At 35.7% G+C, this 19,201-nt stretch overlaps 2 protein-coding genes across 6 annotated transcripts; one reads left to right on the top strand and one right to left on the bottom strand.

The window, feature by feature from the left end:
• The first annotated feature begins 465 nt into the window (after positions 1-465).
• Positions 466-5,698, top strand: LOC7489333 (uncharacterized). Its single transcript, XM_002314227.3, has 7 exons — positions 466-798; positions 1,225-1,280; positions 1,387-2,291; positions 2,746-2,938; positions 3,699-3,884; positions 4,013-4,389; positions 5,227-5,698. The coding sequence occupies exons 1-7, from the start codon at positions 629-631 to the stop codon at positions 5,365-5,367; spliced, it is 2,028 nt and encodes a 675-aa protein (XP_002314263.2). The 5' UTR covers positions 466-628; the 3' UTR covers positions 5,368-5,698.
• Positions 5,699-6,261: 563 nt separating this feature from the next.
• LOC7491127 (E3 SUMO-protein ligase SIZ1) lies at positions 6,262-17,815 on the bottom strand. Of its 5 annotated transcripts, none has more exons than XM_024608872.2 (18): positions 17,572-17,815; positions 17,347-17,487; positions 16,123-16,203; positions 15,749-15,791; positions 15,226-15,298; positions 14,858-15,020; positions 13,941-14,071; positions 12,564-12,632; positions 11,518-11,605; positions 11,371-11,446; positions 10,976-11,049; positions 10,651-10,758; positions 9,790-9,957; positions 8,866-8,970; positions 8,686-8,766; positions 8,323-8,530; positions 7,318-8,226; positions 6,262-7,157 (listed from the first exon to the last, which is right to left on the bottom strand). In XM_024608872.2, the coding sequence occupies exons 2-18, from the start codon at positions 17,368-17,370 to the stop codon at positions 7,018-7,020; spliced, it is 2,541 nt and encodes an 846-aa protein (XP_024464640.1). In that variant the 5' UTR covers positions 17,371-17,487; positions 17,572-17,815; the 3' UTR covers positions 6,262-7,017. The 5 variants fall into 5 exon arrangements, with proteins under 5 accessions (XP_024464640.1, XP_024464639.1, XP_024464638.1 ...); XM_024608871.2 differs by having other exon boundaries at positions 6,262-6,956; positions 7,063-7,157; positions 7,318-8,530; positions 17,572-17,814; XM_024608870.2 differs by having other exon boundaries at positions 7,318-8,530; positions 17,572-17,812.
• Between the last annotated feature and the right edge of the window lie 1,386 nt (positions 17,816-19,201).

Genomic DNA, 19,201 nt, shown 5'->3' on the forward strand with positions numbered 1-19,201 from the left:
AAAACAGGTCTGGAAAGTTATTAATATAATATCTTTACTTACTCTTTTCTTCCTTTCTTGATTATCATATTTTTTTTTCTTAAAATACCAACTTGTGTAGATCAAAATCATTATTATACATAGGTGTTTAGAAGTGTGACAACAGTTGTTTTTTAAAGTGTTTTTTCTTATAAATACATCAAAATAATTTTTATTTTTTAAAAATAATTTTTGACATAAATATATTAAAATAATTTTAAAAGATAAAAAAACTAATTTGAAGTAAATAAAAAACTTAATTTAAAAAAAACACTTTTAAACTAAAAAAAAACTCAACTTGTAAAAAAACTGAAAATAGAACCCGAAACCCCAATGGGTTTGAATTAGAGTCACGGATTCGGACTCGAAACAACCCAACACGAACCAGGTAAGGCCTAAGGGCAACACGGTAAATTAAATATTTGAACAATCTATTGGTGAGGTGAAGGACGAGGGTACTTCCCGTTTGAGCACCAAAAACTAATAAACCCAAGCCTGCCTGCCCGCGGCGAAAAACGCTTTGCTGCTCTGCCAATGAGTTTTTTTGACATGATATAAAGCAAGCAAGCAAGCACAAAAGAGACGAAACAAGTAGCAGTGTTTTGTTGCAATGGAAACACGAGGTCCTCCAACTCCATCTTCCAAGTTTGCAGCGTACCAAAACCCAGCATTCTCTGCTGCCCTGACCGCCAAAAGCCTCCGGCCCTCTAAATCCGCTCTCCTCTTCATCGTTTCTCTATCCTCCGCTTCCGCCTTTTCTCTACTCTCAACAATCTCCAGGTATCTAACCCCATATCTCGGAGGATGAAGATTCAACTTTTGTCTTCTTTTCCTAATGTTATGTTAGCTAGGTTTTTTTTTCCGCACAAATCAATATTGATGGAATAGTTTTTGATTGCCATATATAGTGGATGTGCTTTCTTTCTTATTTTCTGAAAAATGTTTGCCATTAAGAAGATACCACACAAGTTGATACTTGGAAACGGGTAATTGATTTTATCATCTGGTAAATAAAACAACTCTGGCATTGTGCTTTCAGTTGTCAGTCAAGTTTTACCCCTTGTGTTTCTCGGCGATAATATGTTAAGTTTGACAAAGTCCTTTTTGGTTTAATCACTTTTCAAAATTTTAAATTTATTACTAAAGACAATTTGTTCTAGTTATATCCCATTTGAGTAACACTATATTGGCTTCTAAATGATGAAGGGAAAATGGGTTGATCGAAAAGATGAGCTTCAGAATTTTTTCGCAGGAAGTGGCTTGTAAGTTGCTGAGTTTAAGCAGAATCTCCTCAATTATTATCTTAAATTAACTACATCCATTACTTTTACAATGTTCGGAAGTTAACTTTCATTATAATTGTGTCAGATTTGTTTGCAAAGGCAGCACAGGCAGTGGTGGGTTTATTATTTATTGGATCTGTATTCTCCATCTTCAAGGCCATCTCTTTGTACAGAGTAAAAATTGCTGGTGTGCGTATAACCTCTCCCTCTAAAGATGCTAGAGATCAACCACAGCTAACAAACCGTCAATTGGGGCTTATAGGAGTAAAGCCAAAAGTTGAGCCTGTTGTATCTGAATCTTCAAAGAAACCTCCCAAGTCAAACCCCACATCATCCGCTTCTAATGTCCTTGTTCCAATTCATCAGCTAATTACCTGTTCGCATCAGAAGTCTCGAGTTGGCTCTGATAAATCAAATGCTGGAAGTGGAAATAAGATGGCCTCTTTTAGCACCCCATCCAAATCACGGAATTCTCCATCTTTTTATCTTGTCCCTGGGGCCAATTCACCTCTGCCTTCTGTTCAGAGTTCTCCAGCGATCGATTCAGCAGTCTCAACCCCTTGGTCAGATAAGCGAGCCTCTTATACTAAAGAGATAAGAACAGAAGAACAACTTGAACAATTCTTGGCAGAAGTAGATGAGAAAATCAGTGAATCAGCTGGTAAATATGCCACTCCACCTCCCACCATAGGGGGCTTTGGCATGGCTAGTCCTAATACTGTAGCAAGTCCAGCTAATACCCCTGGAGTTACAAGGAGCACACCCTTAAGGCCTGTGAGGATGTCTCCTGGTTCCCAGAAATTTACCACTCCCCCTAAGATAGGTGAGGGTGACCTTCCTCCACCAATGTCCATGGAAGAGTCCATTGAAGCTTTCAAAAATTTGGGCATTTATCCTCAAATTGAGCGCTGGCATGATCGCCTCAGGCAATGGTTTTCATCAGTTTTGCTTAATCCTCTACTTGACAAGATTGAAAGCAGTCATATTCAGGTCTAATTGTTACTTCTATCTTTTCAGTATTGTGACTACTCTAACTCAGCAAGTCATTTGTCATCATACCATTGTTTATCATCTATCAGGCTATATTATAATGGAAACTTGAGAGTTGACAGTGTCCAATAATTTGGCATACCCAATACATGTGCCATTTGCATGTTGGGAGCACAAAAATACACTTGTGCAGTCTGTCTAGCCTCTATTTGAGACAGAAGCATATTTTATCGCTGAGTTATTTTTACTCATTTGAGAAATTTCATGGTGCATGGCCATTAATTTTGCATCATTTGCAAAAGCTTAAATTTTGCTTTGTCAATTTGTGTCCCTAATTTTGCAGAAGCTGAACATATTATATGGTCAGTTTCTATTTCTGTTCAATGTCCATAATCATTTTTTTTTCCTTAAATAAAATGTTTGATGCCCTTATTTATACTCATCATGTTTCTAGGTAATGCAAGCAGCTGCTAAACTTGGTATTTCAATAACAATTAGTCAAGTAGGAAGTGATACACCTAGTGAAAATACTGCTACTGTGTCTTCAACTGATAGGAAGGAATGGCAACCGACATTCTCTCTAGATGAAGATGGACTTCTCAGTCAGTTACGGGCTACTCTTTTGCAGGCTCTTGATGCTTCCACCTGTAAGTTGCTTCATCATAAAAATTTTGTTTTTAAAAAGAAATTTTTGGATTGGGATTATTATGTGAAGTACAATCAATTGATTAACACAAGAACAAACACTCAAGAAAACCAGTGCTTGGAAAGCAACTCAATGTATTTAATCAATCACTATTCATAGCATTATTTCAATAACTAATCAGGGTGCATATTTATAAGTGCCAAACCAAATAGACATTGTAACTTAAGCTTTAAAGAAAACCTCAAGTTTCTGAGATATAATGTTGAATAGGAGTAGACAACGGCTATAATTCTATTTTACATCCGACTTATACTGGGGTTACAATAAAATCAACCAGCTCTAGATTAAAGGTCCCAAACTAATCTTCCAATCCTAGCCATCCAAATATTTTAAAATGTTACATTTTAGTCCCATGACTCTATCTTAACTAATGAATAAAGCAGTATCGAAAAGACAATTAAAAGTTCCTACATCATTTTTTCCGTGTCTTGGAAAAAAGCTCCTTCATCCTAGTAGGAAAACTAAATGTCCTAATAGGAATAGAAAAACATACTAAATATTAAATGAATTAGATTCATGCTTTACCTAATAACTAGTAAATACAAATTTTCCTAGATAATATACTAAAACTCTAGAATAATTATACAAAATTAAATTTCCTAAATAGTCAAATATTAATTCTCATTGTTGTCTTTGTTCATTCCTCATCATTATGTGGATCAATGGTAGGAATTTCACTTGGCTCATCTTATTGGATGCAGTGAAGTTACCTCTATCCAGTCTCCAGCAATCTCCGCAGCAAAATCCTATGATATCAATTATGCAGGAGTGTGTGGATGCCATCACTAAACACCAGAGGCTTCTTGCGTTAATGAGAGGAGAGTGGGCCAGAGGTTTGCTGCCACATAGCAATGTTCGGGAAGATTATATGGTTCAGAGGATCCGAGGTATGCAGAGTCTTATACCTTACACTTTATGCCTATAGCCTATAATGAATCTCTATATATTTTCTTCAATTTGCCTCCATCAATTCTACAAGTTATATTTCGGCTCCCTGCTTGTGCAACTGTAACAGAGCTTGCTGAAGGAACCTGCTTGAAGAATTATGAGTATCCAGGAAGCGGGGAAGTTTATGACAAAAAGAATAAAAAGCGTACTCTTGGGCTTCTGGATGATCCTCATTTGCTTCTATATCTTTTTTGTGCTTTCCTTGAACATCCAAAGTGGATGTTGCATGTAGATCCCGCATCTAATGCTGGAGCTCAGTCTAGCAAGAATCCATTATTCCTGGGGGTTCTGCCTCCTAGAGAAAGGTTCCCTGAGAAGTACATATCTGTCATATCCAGTGCTCCTTCCATGCTTCACCCAGGAGCTTTAGTACTAGCTGTTGGAAAGCAAAGCCCTACAGTATTTGCTTTATACTGGGATCAGAAGCTGCAGTTCTCTCTCCAGGTAGGTAGCTAATGGGGTATTTTATTTCTGAGTAATAGATGGAAAGACAAAATAATAGAATTAAAAGGAAATGTTAGCATTCCTAGTATAAGGATTAGTGCCGCGGTGTATAGCATGGATAGAAGCTAGGGTTCTCAAGCTTTAAGGTTACATACCTAAGTTGTAGAGAAATTTAGAAAAAACTCTCTAATGTTTTATTAAAAGTCTAAATAATAACATTCATCTTAAAATAAACTAGGCATCCCTATTTATATTAGTCCTAAAATCTCTTATAGAAAAGGACTTATGATTAAAACTAAAATCTTTTATAGGAAAAATTCATAATTAAAACTTATCTAGCATTAGGATTTCTAAATAGTAAAATTTTAATTAAATTAAAAGTCCTAATCTAAATAAGAAAAAGAATCCAAATACAATAAAATAAATAAAGATAATTTTTCACAGTAACTCTCGAGCCTTGTTTGAAAGCCTTGTCGATCTCCAATCATCATGAAATTTTAACTCAATGAGAAACAAGGCCTTCAAAATTTTCTGTCAAAATTTCAACTCGATCCAATAATTAGATTAAAAGTTATGGTTGATTTACCAAACTGCATATTCTTTTTAAACTCTGCAAAACCTAAAAATCTTAGCCATTAATGAAATAATACAATAAACATCATTATGCTAAGAACATGGAAGAAATTTCCCCACGCCAGTCCCTCTACTTCCAAAAAATTCATCCTCGATTTATCTGTAAGAAATAATGGTAATTCTTGGATGCAACAGGGATACGTGTGTGCTACAGCAATAATGTGTTTTGCTTGAAAGAATTGTTCTTTTGTTCATTGTTTTCAGGGAAGAACAGCTTTGTGGGATTCCATCTCGCTCCTGTGCCACAGGATCACGGTTGGATATGGCGCTGTAGTTCGGGGCATGCATCTTGGTTCTTCAGCCCTGAGACTCTGCCCAGTTCTCGAGTCAGAAATCGAAGACTGACTATTGTCAGGCATGCCTTAATGCTGCTTGATATAACAGCCTGCTTACCGTAGAGATGCAGACCTTACTGGACTTCTTGAAATCATTTAATTTAAAAGGGCTGTCTAAAGTTGTTTCATGTCTCATCTGTGCCCTTATTTTTGGAACTTGGAGGTGCACTTTCTTACACCCCACTGATGATCAACTTAGATCAACTTAGAGGACTGATGATGGTTGTTTGAAAGTTGAGAGATTGCATGGTATTAGCTAGAGATCTCGCGGGAATTTTTGTCAGAGTTCTAATTTCATTTCCTTTCGAGTCCTTTTATATACAAGTCCATTTCTTGTCTTATTTTCGTGTCCTAAGAAAAGATAGGATGATTTCCAAGGAGTTGGCATGTTAATTAAGAGGGGTTTTTTTTTTCTTTTTTTTCATAAACTTTTCAGGTTCAAACCTAGGGCTAGTATTTGGGAGGATTTATTAAAATTTCTTTGAATGTATCATGCTGATACATGAGGGGTTCGCCTTTTAAGATCCTTTAGAAAGGGATTGTTTTGATTTACATGCAAGCTGATTTCTTTACTGTCGAACCAAGAAAATAAAAGAAAAATCCAGGATTAGATAGCCTTTTCGTGCATTACCAAGCTGATAAATACACGTTCGATCAATTCACATAATCAGGTTATCTTTTCTAGCGCTTGAATCTTGTCTCGTGCCTGAAGTTATGAGATGAAACATAGTAAATTATAAATTAATATCTAACTTTTTTAATTCAACATTATTTTATTTTAAAAATGTTTTTCTTTCCCATCAATCTTTTCATATTATTTACTTATTTTTTTCCTTTTTCTATTTCTAAAAAGAGCAGTTGAAAAGGAGCATGAAATCCATCACAGAAAGAGGATGAAGATTGATTGATAGCAGTACACAACAATATCATGGATAAAACAATATAGCAAGCTGTACTTCTTTACATCATCTTATAATCTTGCTGAGTTTTTTCAAATCAAAGTTTTTGAAGCTAAATACTATAAGATCAAACCAGCACAAACCAAGTTCCACAAGAACATTATCCACTCAGAAGATGCCATCTTTTTTTTTTATAGCGACAATATAACAATAAGGCGAAATGTGGTGATGTCAGTTTATTGATTTTGGGAGAATTGATTCAAGAAAAGGATGATGGTAGGCAAAAAAAAAGAACAAAGGCTGAAGAGTGAAGAGTGAAGAGTGAACAAAGGGTGAAGAGTGTATTGGCTCTGAATCTGAGCGATATTTACAGGCTACTTGGCTCTCATCATTAAGCATATGACCACGAAGATTTTACTAAATGGGACAATCCTGAAAATCCAAGGGAACCAATGGATTTAATTGAATTCTCCGTAGGCTGTACAATTTACCAGCAACTTAAATAAATCTGTTGAAAATTGGCTAGGAGCTTGTTGACAAGATCAGAAACCATTGTATGCTTCACAAAATTGAAGAAGGCGCTCACAGCTCATCGATTGCCATGTGCGGGACTCCAACGTCATATGGACTACAATTCTTTCCACTTTCTACGTACAGGTCTTTAACTTGAAAATCACCTTATCACCCCAGCAAATGTCTTCTGTCCGCAAAAATCTCAAACAAAAGCAGCAATTATCTCAGCAAAAAAGATTCACTTCCCTTCACTCAGAGTCTGAGTCAATAGAAAGATACAACCGTGGTCTTACAGAACGTTTTTGGCGAGGAAATGAGAAAGGACTGTCTGATCTTTGTCGACTTGCCTTTTCAGATCTGCCATCATTGATACCAAGATGCAAAGAATCTGCGGAAGTGGGTATAATCAGTGTTGAAAAAATTAAAAGATGAACATCAAAACATAGAAAGTGGATACGAAAGTAGCATAACACGGGTCTAAAACTTGCACACTTTCCTCCAGAAACATTAACCAACAATTATAAAGCCTTAAGAAAAACGAAACAAACCAGTGCCAGCCAAATCCATGCCATCTTCTCTAGATGGCATCTGCTGCCTTGAATTCAGTCTATTTGTTGAAGGAACTGCCTCGCTGTGATTGCCAGTAGCACCACCACCACCAAGCCTAAGAGAGATCCAATCATCAGTACGGACACCATTTGACACATCAGCTTGATCCCTCATATCAGACTGCATTGATGCATCTGAAGGCCCAGTTGGAAGAAAGATTTGAAGACTGGGATCTTCTCTGCCAAAAGCCAAGGGATTATCAACCAAACCATCATTTACATCCGTGTCTGATCGACCAATAGAAGAATCTGGAATTAAACAAGTAGATCTCATGACAGTTTCTGGAGCTAATGTGTAGCCATTCATTGAAGAGGGACAGTTAACAGGATCATGCGGTAAATCAACCAAGGCATCTGAGACATCTGAATTAAATAATTGGAATCCCGGACCAGCTTGGTTTCCGGGAGGTAGTGGCCAGAGGGGCATCCCATATTCATCAGCATTGAAAAGACCCAAGCAAGAATTTCCACCAGTCCCAAGTGTAGGATCTTCCAGAAAATGATCTGCAATTTCAGGAGAGGGCACAGAAATAGTAGCACCACCATTTTGATTGCTCTTGTAGACAGATCCAGAGGACATTAATATATCATTTTCTTCATCTGAATCACTAAGAACAATGACTTCTGCATTCCCTACTGGTGCAGATAAATTTTGGTCAGTGAATCCGTACGTTGAATATACATTCAACGATAAAGAATCAAGCTCCATTCCATTGTTTGTGAATTCAAAATTTTCACCAGTATCTTGATTTACACTTGGATCTTCCCCATCACGACCACTACCAGTAGCACTGCTGCTCATAGGAATAACTTTCTGTTCATAGAGTTCAAAGTTTTCTTGCAATCTACCTGAAGAGGAGGTGTTCATATCGTCAGGTTTACTGACTTCCCAAAACCCATTACGATTCTTTCTGATTCCAAGTTTCAAACTAGCACCAGCATTACCTTCTGAACCACCTTCCTGCTTGATCTGCTTCATTTCCACTTTTGATTTGAGTTCTCCAGTGTAAGGGACACAGAGAGTGCTATCAGGATTATGCCATTGAGCAAGTTCTCCAGCATCCCTATGGTCAGATTCAGTTTTTGTTTTCACTCGCCAGGAACCATCAGGCTTCACCTCAATCTCTGTTATATCTTCCACGCAATGCCTCATCTATATAACACAAGCGAACAAGTATAAAATACACAAGTACCATAAATATCTTCCACGCAATGCCTCATCTATATAACACAAGTGAACAAATATAAAATACACAAGTACCATAAACTAAGGGTTGGGATGAACAGAGAAGGACAAGGAAGCAATACCTTAGATGTGATGCGATTGAAATATGGGTCAATGATTATATTTTCCAAGGAGTAGTTCTTGAGACAGATGGGGCACTGCCACTGTGTAGAGTGCAATGGTAGCTCAGATACATAAAACAGATATAACAGGAACCTATTCATATTCCTATATATATATATTAAAAAATGATTAGTGCTTGCCTTCCTAGAACGCTGGTTCAGCTCCACAAAAACTTCCAGGTCAAAACAGCCCATGTGCGCACAAGATTTGAATCTTCCTGCAATCTTCATTCTTGAACCGCTCATCTATGCATGGAAATCAATTTCATGAAACAATTTCAGCAACTAAGCCACCGAATTTATGACTGCACTATATACCTAATCCTAATTTCTTGAAGCTTGCTACCAATGAAGAATGCTACAATTTAATAAAGCAATTTGAAGAATGAGGTAACAAGATGCTGGAAAAATAAAACATTGTTTAGTGTGAAAGCATTAGATATTGCAACATTGTCATCATGCACATTCACAAAAGTGGTACATCCCTAAGAACATAATATCACTAGAGAAAGCATATTGCATTACATAATTGGTCGAATATAACCCATATAAAAAGAGAAATTCTGGAATAGATGTCACAATTGTAACAGAAAGACTCCACTCCTGTAGGTGTTATACTTTCATGAAACATATTGTTAAGCATACAAGAAAGATCCTAGACTGGTCAAAACCAAAATCTAGCAGCATTATTTTCCTTAGTGATCTAGTAGCAATGATCATAAACAGCATGCTTAAGGAAAAGAACTGCATGATCTTTTCCAGAATGGTTTTTGCCACTCCTGTTCAGCCCTCCCAAAACCCATTAATTGCATTTACAGTGCCTGCTTAGAGAAACCAAAAGACTCTGAATGAAAAAAAGGACCTATTCCACACACCCAAACCCGCCACGTGTTGCAACAAAAGGTGGCTGTTTCCCTACTATCAAATTAATAGTCATAGGAGAAGTGACCAATATTCAAGACAGTGACTATCAGATATTAACTCTGCATAGAACAAAGCACTCAGTGCAACACACATGCATGGAATTATGGACTTGAACTCTCATATCATGTTCATTTAACATACAGGACAACGAAGATTGACACCAAAAGAATCTGCAACAACTTCCAGGTCACTGTCACTGTCACTATAGGCATCATCTGTTGCAGTTCCACCACCAACGCAGCGACAAACACGAGCAAGTGCATCTTCAAAACGCTCACCTTCAGACTCCTTGGGAATCAAGTTGAATATCTAAACAATAAACAGAAAATGAAGCAGTGTGAGATGAATCCCCAGGTAGTGTAAAAGGTGATGCGTGCTTTAATTGTAGCTCATTATAGGCAGCAGGAAAAATATGTGAACCACAGCAAATAAAAATTCAGTAGTAAGGTACCAAAATTGAAATATGCATGCACATGTACACATGCGCATGTTTACACATGTATGGGGTGCATTTATCTCTGCATGGATATATGTATAAACATGCAGTATACAGAATGCCAGTAAAAATAACATATACACATAGGATGTCTAATCAGTACACCAACTACCTGTAGTGATCTCTGTGACACATTGCCAACAAGATCAAATATGAGTATTTGTGATCAAGCTTTCTGATACAACAACAAATATCAGAGATTAAATGCAAATGATGTTGAAGGTGCTCAAGTGCAAGGCAATTTCCCAAGTCTCAAATAAGATATTTTTTTTAAGAGAAAAAACTGTCAGCTGTCTTTATTTGTTTCATTTCAGAAAAAAATTCTATTAGAACATAAAATTACAAAAGTCCATCTATCTTATAAAATCTCTAAGAACTGCAAAGACATTTCAAATGGTTCAAGCCACCACCTTATTTTCCCAATCAACATAAAAAAAAAAAACTAATGACATCAAATTCAAACTCAATTGATTCAAAATTATCTTATTAAAAATCATTAAAATCACCTGCTGAACTGTTCGCCGCTTTACAATTCTAACTCCTAAGCAGAAGATTCGAGCATCACATCCGGTTAATGATATCTTATTGATTCCATCTTTTGCACATGACGTGATCTAAGAAAAGGAAAAGAAAAAAAATAATTGAAATACAGAAAATAGTCTCAAATTTGAAAAATGACAAGTCCAGCTATGAGTCTGCGGTTGAACAATAGAATGGTTGAAACAAGAGGGTGCACCATCACAAACAACAATATCTAGCAGATAAAATGTATGTGATAAGAGGTATTGATAACTTAATAGAAAATTTGCCCTAGTAAAGTCAGAAACTCACAATTGGACCATCATCACGACCATTAGCGCCTAGCAATTGCGAGCCAGGTCTATTAATAGCACGAACAGCAATACCTGTACATCATATGTAATTTTAAGAATACAACATGCAAGCAGCATTGTCAGAAACTCTGGAACAAAAGAGACACCATAACACATATTTCACAACTGCATAAAAGATGCAGCTTCAAGAGAAAAATGTAAAAATGGCTTTTCTGACAATATTAGTGGGAAAAAAGAAACGTTTTTTTTTTTTTTTTTTTTTGGGGGGGGGGGGGGGGGTGTTAGGAGGCCAGTTCACATAAGTACTTCCAAACAACTCATTTCAAACGTAAAGAATTGAAGAGTAGGAGAGACATCAACAGCTTTAGTGGAACTAAAAATTCAACTGCATACCATTAACCTGGAGATCTGCATACTGCGGCCATTGCATCCTAAATGGAACTTTGTCATTCAAAAGCATGCACCAGGCCTAACATTATCAACAGACCATTAGCACATCAATAACTTACTAAAATATGAAAACTTTATGCACTCACCAACCTGAATATCATATTCTTGTTTTGCCAGTAGATCCTTGTCTGCTCTAGTGAGATGAAATGTTTTCTCCACACCCTGCGCTGGGCTTGAACTGGAAAATGTTGGATATTAAAATATTAAATAAAACAAAAGTATAAAATTATTAAGTCTTCATAACAGGAGGTCAGCCTCCTTAATTCATGAAAGTTGGCATTGGGTGACCAAAGGACGACTGATTGTAATGCTAACTCAAACAAGTACGCTACTATTATTACGGTGTATGTAGCATGTGTGCATAGTGTATCATTACAAAATAAAAGGCTGAACAGTGGCACATCAGAGAAGGATCACTCATCTTGCTCATAATTAAAGTTAGTTGAGTAACAACCATAAGCACAGAACTTGCTACATCAACTGATCTTCCATAGATACCAACTTCATCAACTATCCACTTATAATTACCAGCATAATATGCCAAATATCTCCTGTATCCTCCAGATATTTATATCATTCCCAACCCCCAAATACCTCCTGTAAAGACCACTTCTAGTTGTCTATCTTTTTCCAATGTAATTTGACCACACAAAGTTCCTGTTAAGTCGCATTAACATGCGATTAGGTGCTCAAGATCCTAGAAGTTAGAAGGACATGAACCCAGTCTTTGACTACATCCTGAATCACTGAAAGAACCAATTGATATCAGTTTGTCTAACAAGCAGGTGCCATAACAAGGAAGACCCGGCTTTCTTGCAATTTACAGACAACTGAATTGAAAATGGCACCATAATACAGAGCATAACTAGTGTTTCTATAATATTCATGGCTACAAATTCAGCAGCCTAACAGTTTAACAATGATATCTGGCTCACACAAAAGAAAAGCATTTGAACCTGATATCCACAAGTTGAATCTACCAAGACAAACAGTAATAGCAGTTCAAATCACTTTATTGTATATTTTTCTTCATCAAATCAAGCAAACATTGGCTAGCAACTAACTCCACCCCAAACACAAGTGCTAGCACATCAAACCATTGGTAAGATACATGACAACTTGTACACTTAACTTACCCATCAGTTGGAACATTTGTAGCAACCAGCTTCACAGGATATAGAGGTTGTGCAACTGTAACCCAAAAGCTGTATATGAAGGAAATTAAAAAAAAAAAACCATTTTATGAAAGTGCAAATAGCAGAATTGAAAAGGATTAGTCAGGTAAACAAACCAAAAAGATCAAAGATTAAAAACAAATCACACAATACTAAGATACATGACAGCAAGAAACCTTGTAGAACTCTAGTTCTTGCAGGTTACCCCACATACTGGATGGGGATACAGGTGCGCGCACAAGGTGCACATGCGCACCATTAAACCATGTCATTCTTCAAAAAAAATGTACAGGTCACCCATACAACTTTCCAGATTATTCTAGACAAATCGCATGCTGATTAGGATACTTATTAATTAAGGTTTCCTATTCCTATTTCACGTGATATTTTTGTTCTGCATAGAACTATTATACGTTTCATGATAATGAAAATAAAACTTATTCTATGTTTTATTGATGCCTTGTTCTTTGTCAAAAAACTACATTGAAGGTTCTCCTCCACAAACACACTTATTTCTCCCAACCATCTTTCTTAATTCTGGCCTCTCTTTCCTGGTTATATGCTAGACAAATAGCATTCTGATTAGGATACTTAATAATTTAGGTTTCCCATTCGTATTACACATGATTTTTCTGTTCTGCATAGAACTATTATACTTTTCATGATAATGAAAGAAAAACTTATTTTATGTTTTACTGATGCCTTGTTCTTAGTCAAAAATCTAAATTGAAGGTCAAACACACTTATTTCTTCCTACCTCAATCTTTCTTAAGTCTGACCTCTCTTTTCCAGTTGCATGTTATTTCCCTACTTTTCCCACACCAATCTTGCCCTCACCACCCCTTAATTACGATCAACTTATCCTCTCTACTAGCTCATAAGTCCAAATCATATACAAGAGTTGCTTGTTCTCTTAGCCCAGGTTGATGGCGTCTCCAACTTGGTTAGAATATCACTGTAATTCTTTCTTACCTTAAGAGACCTGGCCACTCATCTATCTCAAAAGATTCATCTCCCTACTAGCACTTGATTAACATTTTACAGACCAGTGGCAAAGGAGAACACAATTTGTTTTACACCAAAGTAAAGAATTACCATACCAACAAGCAGTATGGTAATGGCAAAACAAGTTCAGAAGAAATCATAAAAGCATTTAATGGTTTAATAAGTCAATCCCAAAGGTCAAATTGTAGCTGAGATGTGATGTCACACTACCAGCAAGAAAGAAGCATATTGTCAAAATAAATAAATAAAAAGTATCCTGGAGCAGGGAGGGGAAACATTTCATTCCATACATAAAACAGTAAACACGATAGAAAAAAAATATATGATGCGTACGGGTCAGCCCTGCTTAGTCGACAAGTCTCACAATAGAACACATCCGGAAATTGTGGAGTGCCCTCCATGGCTTTTTCTGGAATTATAACGCAACCAATGTGTTGCCACACATGACATTTAAAATCCTCACACTGTCATTGCAAGAAAATAAAAATAAATAGGAGCTCGGCAGATTAGCAAAGCATTTAGGATAGAGTTAAGTGCAAGAGTAGGAAGAAGGAAAAGGGGCAAAAAAAAGTAGCTTATGTCTCTATTCTAAATGCAAGCTGCTTCTTCAACATGAATGGGTAGAAAACAAGATAGTAACAAATCCTGCTATTGACCATACATACATAGACGGGCACTATAAGGATTTCAGCATATAATCCCTCAGCATTTCGTCTAAACAGTGTATTTGTCGATAATTAACGTGATGTGCTGTAAACATAAACAAGTCCAACATTGTGCCTCAACACTTATTGTGATGGCTACATCATGCAATAACTCAATATAAAAATCACATGCAAAGCATGAAACATTCTTGAGAGGCAATCAATTAACTTAGAATCTTGGTGACCAACAAAGTCAAAGGAGCTTGCTACAATTTGATTGTTAATTTCCAACAACTAGAAACGCAAACATGAAAATCCATGGAGATGGTATAGGTATAAGAATGAGGTACAGAGATTAGGGTGCATAAAGTAGGACACCAATTTAGATCCCATTGTAGTACAACTACACCATTTAAGCAAGAAAGTGATACATAACATGACCAGGCATTCCATATGCTTAAAAATGCTGAGGATTAATTTTCATGAAACTTAAGACCATGCCTCAAATACATTAGAAGAAGAAAAAAATTCGTACAAGCCGTCCATCGAGTATGCACATCTAAAGCTTATAACGGATGCAAATTCACTAGAGAAGGATCTTTTAACCTTAATCATCGACTCTGTCTCCAATGAGGTTCCACATGGACAGCGAACTTTTGTATCAGAGTGAAATGGTTCATCCATTTCTCCACTAAATTTGGAATTACTGCAATTAGACACGCCCTGTCCCTTTGATGCTAAATCAGTGGCCCCGGACACTTGCATTTTCCTGGAGATGAGGACAGAGGGTGCATGTCAATGGAGGGAATAAAAGTAAGACTTTGAAGAGAAAAAATGGTTGCCCAGAAAGTTAAAAGGTCACTATAGGGCCACATGAAGCATGCAACCACAGTGAATATTTTGATATGTTAAAAAGAAAGAGGGAAAAAATCGAACTAGATCCTCTAATTGTGGAGTAGCAAGCAATGATGAACCTGTAAGTGTCATCCACTAGTTTTGCCGCCTCTTCCTTTCCAATGGCACTCTTCTTTGCCCATATCTTGGAAACTACAGATAAAAAATGACTTAAATTTATTCTTCAAAAGCTATAACAAAGTCATATCCACACACTAGAAGGTGTTTGAACAAGTTGATTATAAACTGGATGCTCAACAGCCCATGAGAAACATCAACATAGACACCCATATTCACATCCTTTCATAGTTGGTAACCACTATTAATTATGCAAGCATATGTAGAAGATAACCATACAAGTATCACACGCAGATAATAAACCTTGAAAAAAAGAAGAGTATTAAACATTAGAATTAAAAGCATTGACTCGGTTGGAGGGAACGAGTGATGATATGAAATAAAATAAAACTGAAAAATATTTCTCAAAACACCTCCAATAAAGGGTTTCATGGTTTCATAGTAACCAGAGAGAGTCTACATGATCAATATTTATTAAAACTTCCCTATTACAAACAACAGTGTCGTGAGGAGGGAGCATTTTACCTTGTTCATCAGACAGAATAGCTAATATCCGGTCAACAAGGTCCTGCAAATTTTAAATTACAGTATAATCAAATACAAGAGTTATAGGCAATACCAAGCCACACAGTCATAGGCAGTTATCATTTATGAAGTCGTCATTTTTTCACAGGAAAAGGGAGCATAAAACCATCACAAGTTACAAAAAGGCGAGGGATGGTCTTGTGAACCATGAGACAGCACATAGGCACGATTATTCTGTTTTTTCAAGGTCCAATTTGGCACACCAATTGTCAAATACAACCAAAGCTTTATGTTTAGACAGTACCATTATGCAATGATGATTTCAAACATCATATACAAGAAAATTTAGCCAAAAGCAAGATACAGAATCTAACCTGCTTCTTCCCCTGCTTTGAAAGACCTAACTGAGTCAGGACATCCTTCAGCTCTTTTATTCGAAAATACACCAATTTGTCCTATAAAAACAGAAAGGAAGTTTCATAATCTCTTTGCTAAACAACACAGCAAAAGATACAAGCTACTTGATTACAGGAGATTCTGAGCTTAAACAACATGAGAAGAGATCACAGCCATATGGAATAACCAATTCTGAGTTCAATCAACCTTCGAGTTAGTGTAGCAAACTCTTATTAAGTTGCTCAATGACTCCGAGATGAGGAAGGAGCCATTACATGGTGCAATTATGGAGCAGATTTATTTTTATTTTTTTTGTAGGCAAAAACATATTATATGGAATTATGTGTTCCTTAAAAAAATAGAGATATTGTGAAAGAGAGAACAAAATTGAAGTGTGTTTAAGGGGGAAGAGTCAGATCTTAACTCATTGAGGGACTTTGAGCTTAAAATTACAGACTTCAAGCATAGAGAAAACCTTTTGCAAATAAAGAGGTTTGCTTAAATTCTACAGGTTATTTATTTCACATATGGGCCATAAAATGTCCAATGAATGACCAATGGCTAGTAATTCCTTTTGTGCCCATAAATAGAGCTTATCTTTGTGGGATTTATGCATTTTTAACTACCCAAAAAGCAAAAAAAAAATCTTGGACTTGCAACCACAAAAACAAAAAATCGAGTTATGGGAGTTGCAACCATACTTATCTCAAAAATTTCATCCAGTGAATGGAGCAATGGTGTTCCTGGCTCCATAATCAAGAAAACCAGTATGAAAACAAGTGGTGCATGTAACTGCCAATAAAGTACATACCAAGACTCTTAATTTGAAATGAGAAGGTGCAGGCAGAGGGGCGGCAATAGGAGAGAGACGCTCAATCAATCAATAACATTCAGTAAGTTCATTCGGTAAGATGACTAGCTTTCGTAAAAACCACATCAAGTACAGAACAAGGTCATCTTTATAAATAAAGAGCCCACTTGATAAATTCAACAGTTATTTCCCTTATCAACATATAACAATAAAACTATGAGTTGCACCACCGTGGGGGTATGTTTAGCAGGAGGCACATGGAAATAAATTAATAAATAAGCGAGTTAAACCACAGCTAACATGACAGATCTTTTTTCTTCTACTACTACAGCAGCGCAGTAAATTTTGAATTCAATAAAAAAAAAAATTGGTAGAGCCTCTACTAAATTACCTTGCAACTAGCTACTAAATCCATCTTTCAACCTCAAAGAAAAACCGAAATCGATTGTTAGTTAAGTCATGGATTAGTAGATAAACAAACCCACCACCCTGCAGAGTCGCTAAACAGCGATCGATCGATTCAAAAATTAACCTACCAGAAAAAATCGGAATTGTAAATCAATCTGCATAATAACAATAATTAAATAACAAAAATAAACAGAGTAAAATCACTTACGTATTTTTTTAATGATAGAATTGAGAAGAGAAGGAAATCGGAGGTGAATTAGGGTTTCAAACGCCTTTTTTGTTTTTCTTGTTTCCGCGTTTTTTTCTTCTTTATGGTATTATCAATTACGACCGAAAAGAGAACAAGAAAAAACACCAAGGAAGAGCTATCTTCTAATTACAAAAAGTCCCGGACCTATCGGCGATTATCAAATCCGGTTTTTTTTACGAGAACACGTCCGGGTTTCATATCTCTACTTCTAGCGTGTATAGCGATGATGCACGCCCTTACGTTTTTTCTCTCGTTTTTTTCACGTGCGATTTTCCTAAAGGAGAATCAAATGTGGCCTCGTGCACACGCGTTTCTATTATACAGCAGAAAAACTAGTATTTTGACACAGTTTTTACTTGTGTTTTTAAATATTTTTTAAAGTATTTTTTAAAAAAAATATTAAATTCTTTTTTTTAGTTATTTTTATGATTGTAATGTAATGATATCAAAAAAAAAAATTAAAAATCTTAAAAAATTTTATTTTAATATATTTTCAATTAAAAAATATTTTAAAAAATACTTTATACTATAATTTCAAATACTCCCGTAGCAAGGCAAGTAAGATTTTAATTTTAAAGGTTATTGGAAAAAAAAACATCAATGTTATAAGGAGAAAAGTATCATGGTCATCCTCTAGTTTAGGTATTTCTTTTACTTTGCTTTCATTCTTTAAAAAATTACAATTTACATTCTAGGTCAAAATAATTTTTTAAATTAAATAAAAAGATCAAACTAATCTCATATATAACATATCAAAAAAACCCATAACATATCATAAATTCTCCCTCAACATTATCTCTCTATTTTCAAACATAATCTCTCTCTTATTCTAGGTTTGCAAACATCACTAATTTTGAAGATCCACTTCCACATGTATATACTTACAAGTAAAACCAAAATGCCTGAAACAAGAACTTCCTCTCATGGCTAAGCCTTGTACCAAAAAATTAATCATGTCGATCACCTCTTTCTTTCTCTCTTCAAGTTCAAGGCTCGTTTAATTCTGTTAGATTTTGCAGTTTCTTTTACGTTGGTATGGCTAGGTTCTTTGATAGAGATTTTTGTATTCAAAGTTTTGAAGGTAGGTCATGATTCAAGAGGTTATTGTTGTGGCAAAATGTATGTTTTAAGCAATTATTTGGGAATTTAGAGTTAAGGCTAAGATTTAGATATTAGAGGTAACAGTAGGGGTTTAGAAATTTGGGAATTTAGGGTTAGGTAGGATTTAGGATTTGGATAGTTATGCGTTAATATTATGCTTATGATATCCACATTTGATGATAGTGAGCACATTTTGTTTGTTGTGTTCTTAGAAATTGCAAGTTGTTTTTAAGTGATTTATTTTTATTACATTTGGGTTTAGAATCTAATAAATAAACTGATTTTTAGGAGTTAAAGTTACAGTATGGTAAGTTTCACCAATAATAATGAAAAAACTAACCTTTAACTATGCTAACGGAGCTCAAGATAAGTGAATAAATAAATCTTTTTTTCCATAACATGGACTTAGAAAGTTATGCTCACCTGTTGTCAATTAATATTTCATTATACTCTAGCTAAGTGAGAGAATCAAATGTGTACCTACTAT

Source organism: Populus trichocarpa, chromosome 9, assembly GCF_000002775.5.
Source record: "Populus trichocarpa isolate Nisqually-1 chromosome 9, P.trichocarpa_v4.1, whole genome shotgun sequence".
Lineage (NCBI taxonomy): Eukaryota > Viridiplantae > Streptophyta > Magnoliopsida > Malpighiales > Salicaceae > Populus > Populus trichocarpa.

What these genes read in the sequence shown, in the direction of transcription:
- LOC7489333 (XM_002314227.3), top strand. Translation starts at nt 629, where the DNA reads ATGGAAACACGAGGTCCTCCAACTCCATCTTCCAAGTTTGCAGCGTAC. An exon ending in TTGAAAGCAGTCATATTCAG is followed by an intron (nt 2,292 to 2,745) that starts GTCTAATTGTTA and finishes TCATGTTTCTAG; the next exon opens with GTAATGCAAGCAGCTGCTAA. An exon ending in GGCTCTTGATGCTTCCACCT is followed by an intron (nt 2,939 to 3,698) that starts GTAAGTTGCTTC and finishes TATTGGATGCAG; the next exon opens with TGAAGTTACCTCTATCCAGT.
- LOC7491127 (XM_024608870.2), bottom strand. Translation starts at nt 17,370, where the DNA reads ATGGATTTAGTAGCTAGTTGCAAG. An exon ending in TATTCTGTCTGATGAACAAG is followed by an intron (nt 15,299 to 15,748) that starts GTAAAATGCTCC and finishes TTTTATCTGTAG; the next exon opens with TTTCCAAGATATGGGCAAAG. An exon ending in TGAACCAGCGTTCTAGGAAG is followed by an intron (nt 8,767 to 8,865) that starts GCAAGCACTAAT and finishes CACTCTACACAG; the next exon opens with TGGCAGTGCCCCATCTGTCT.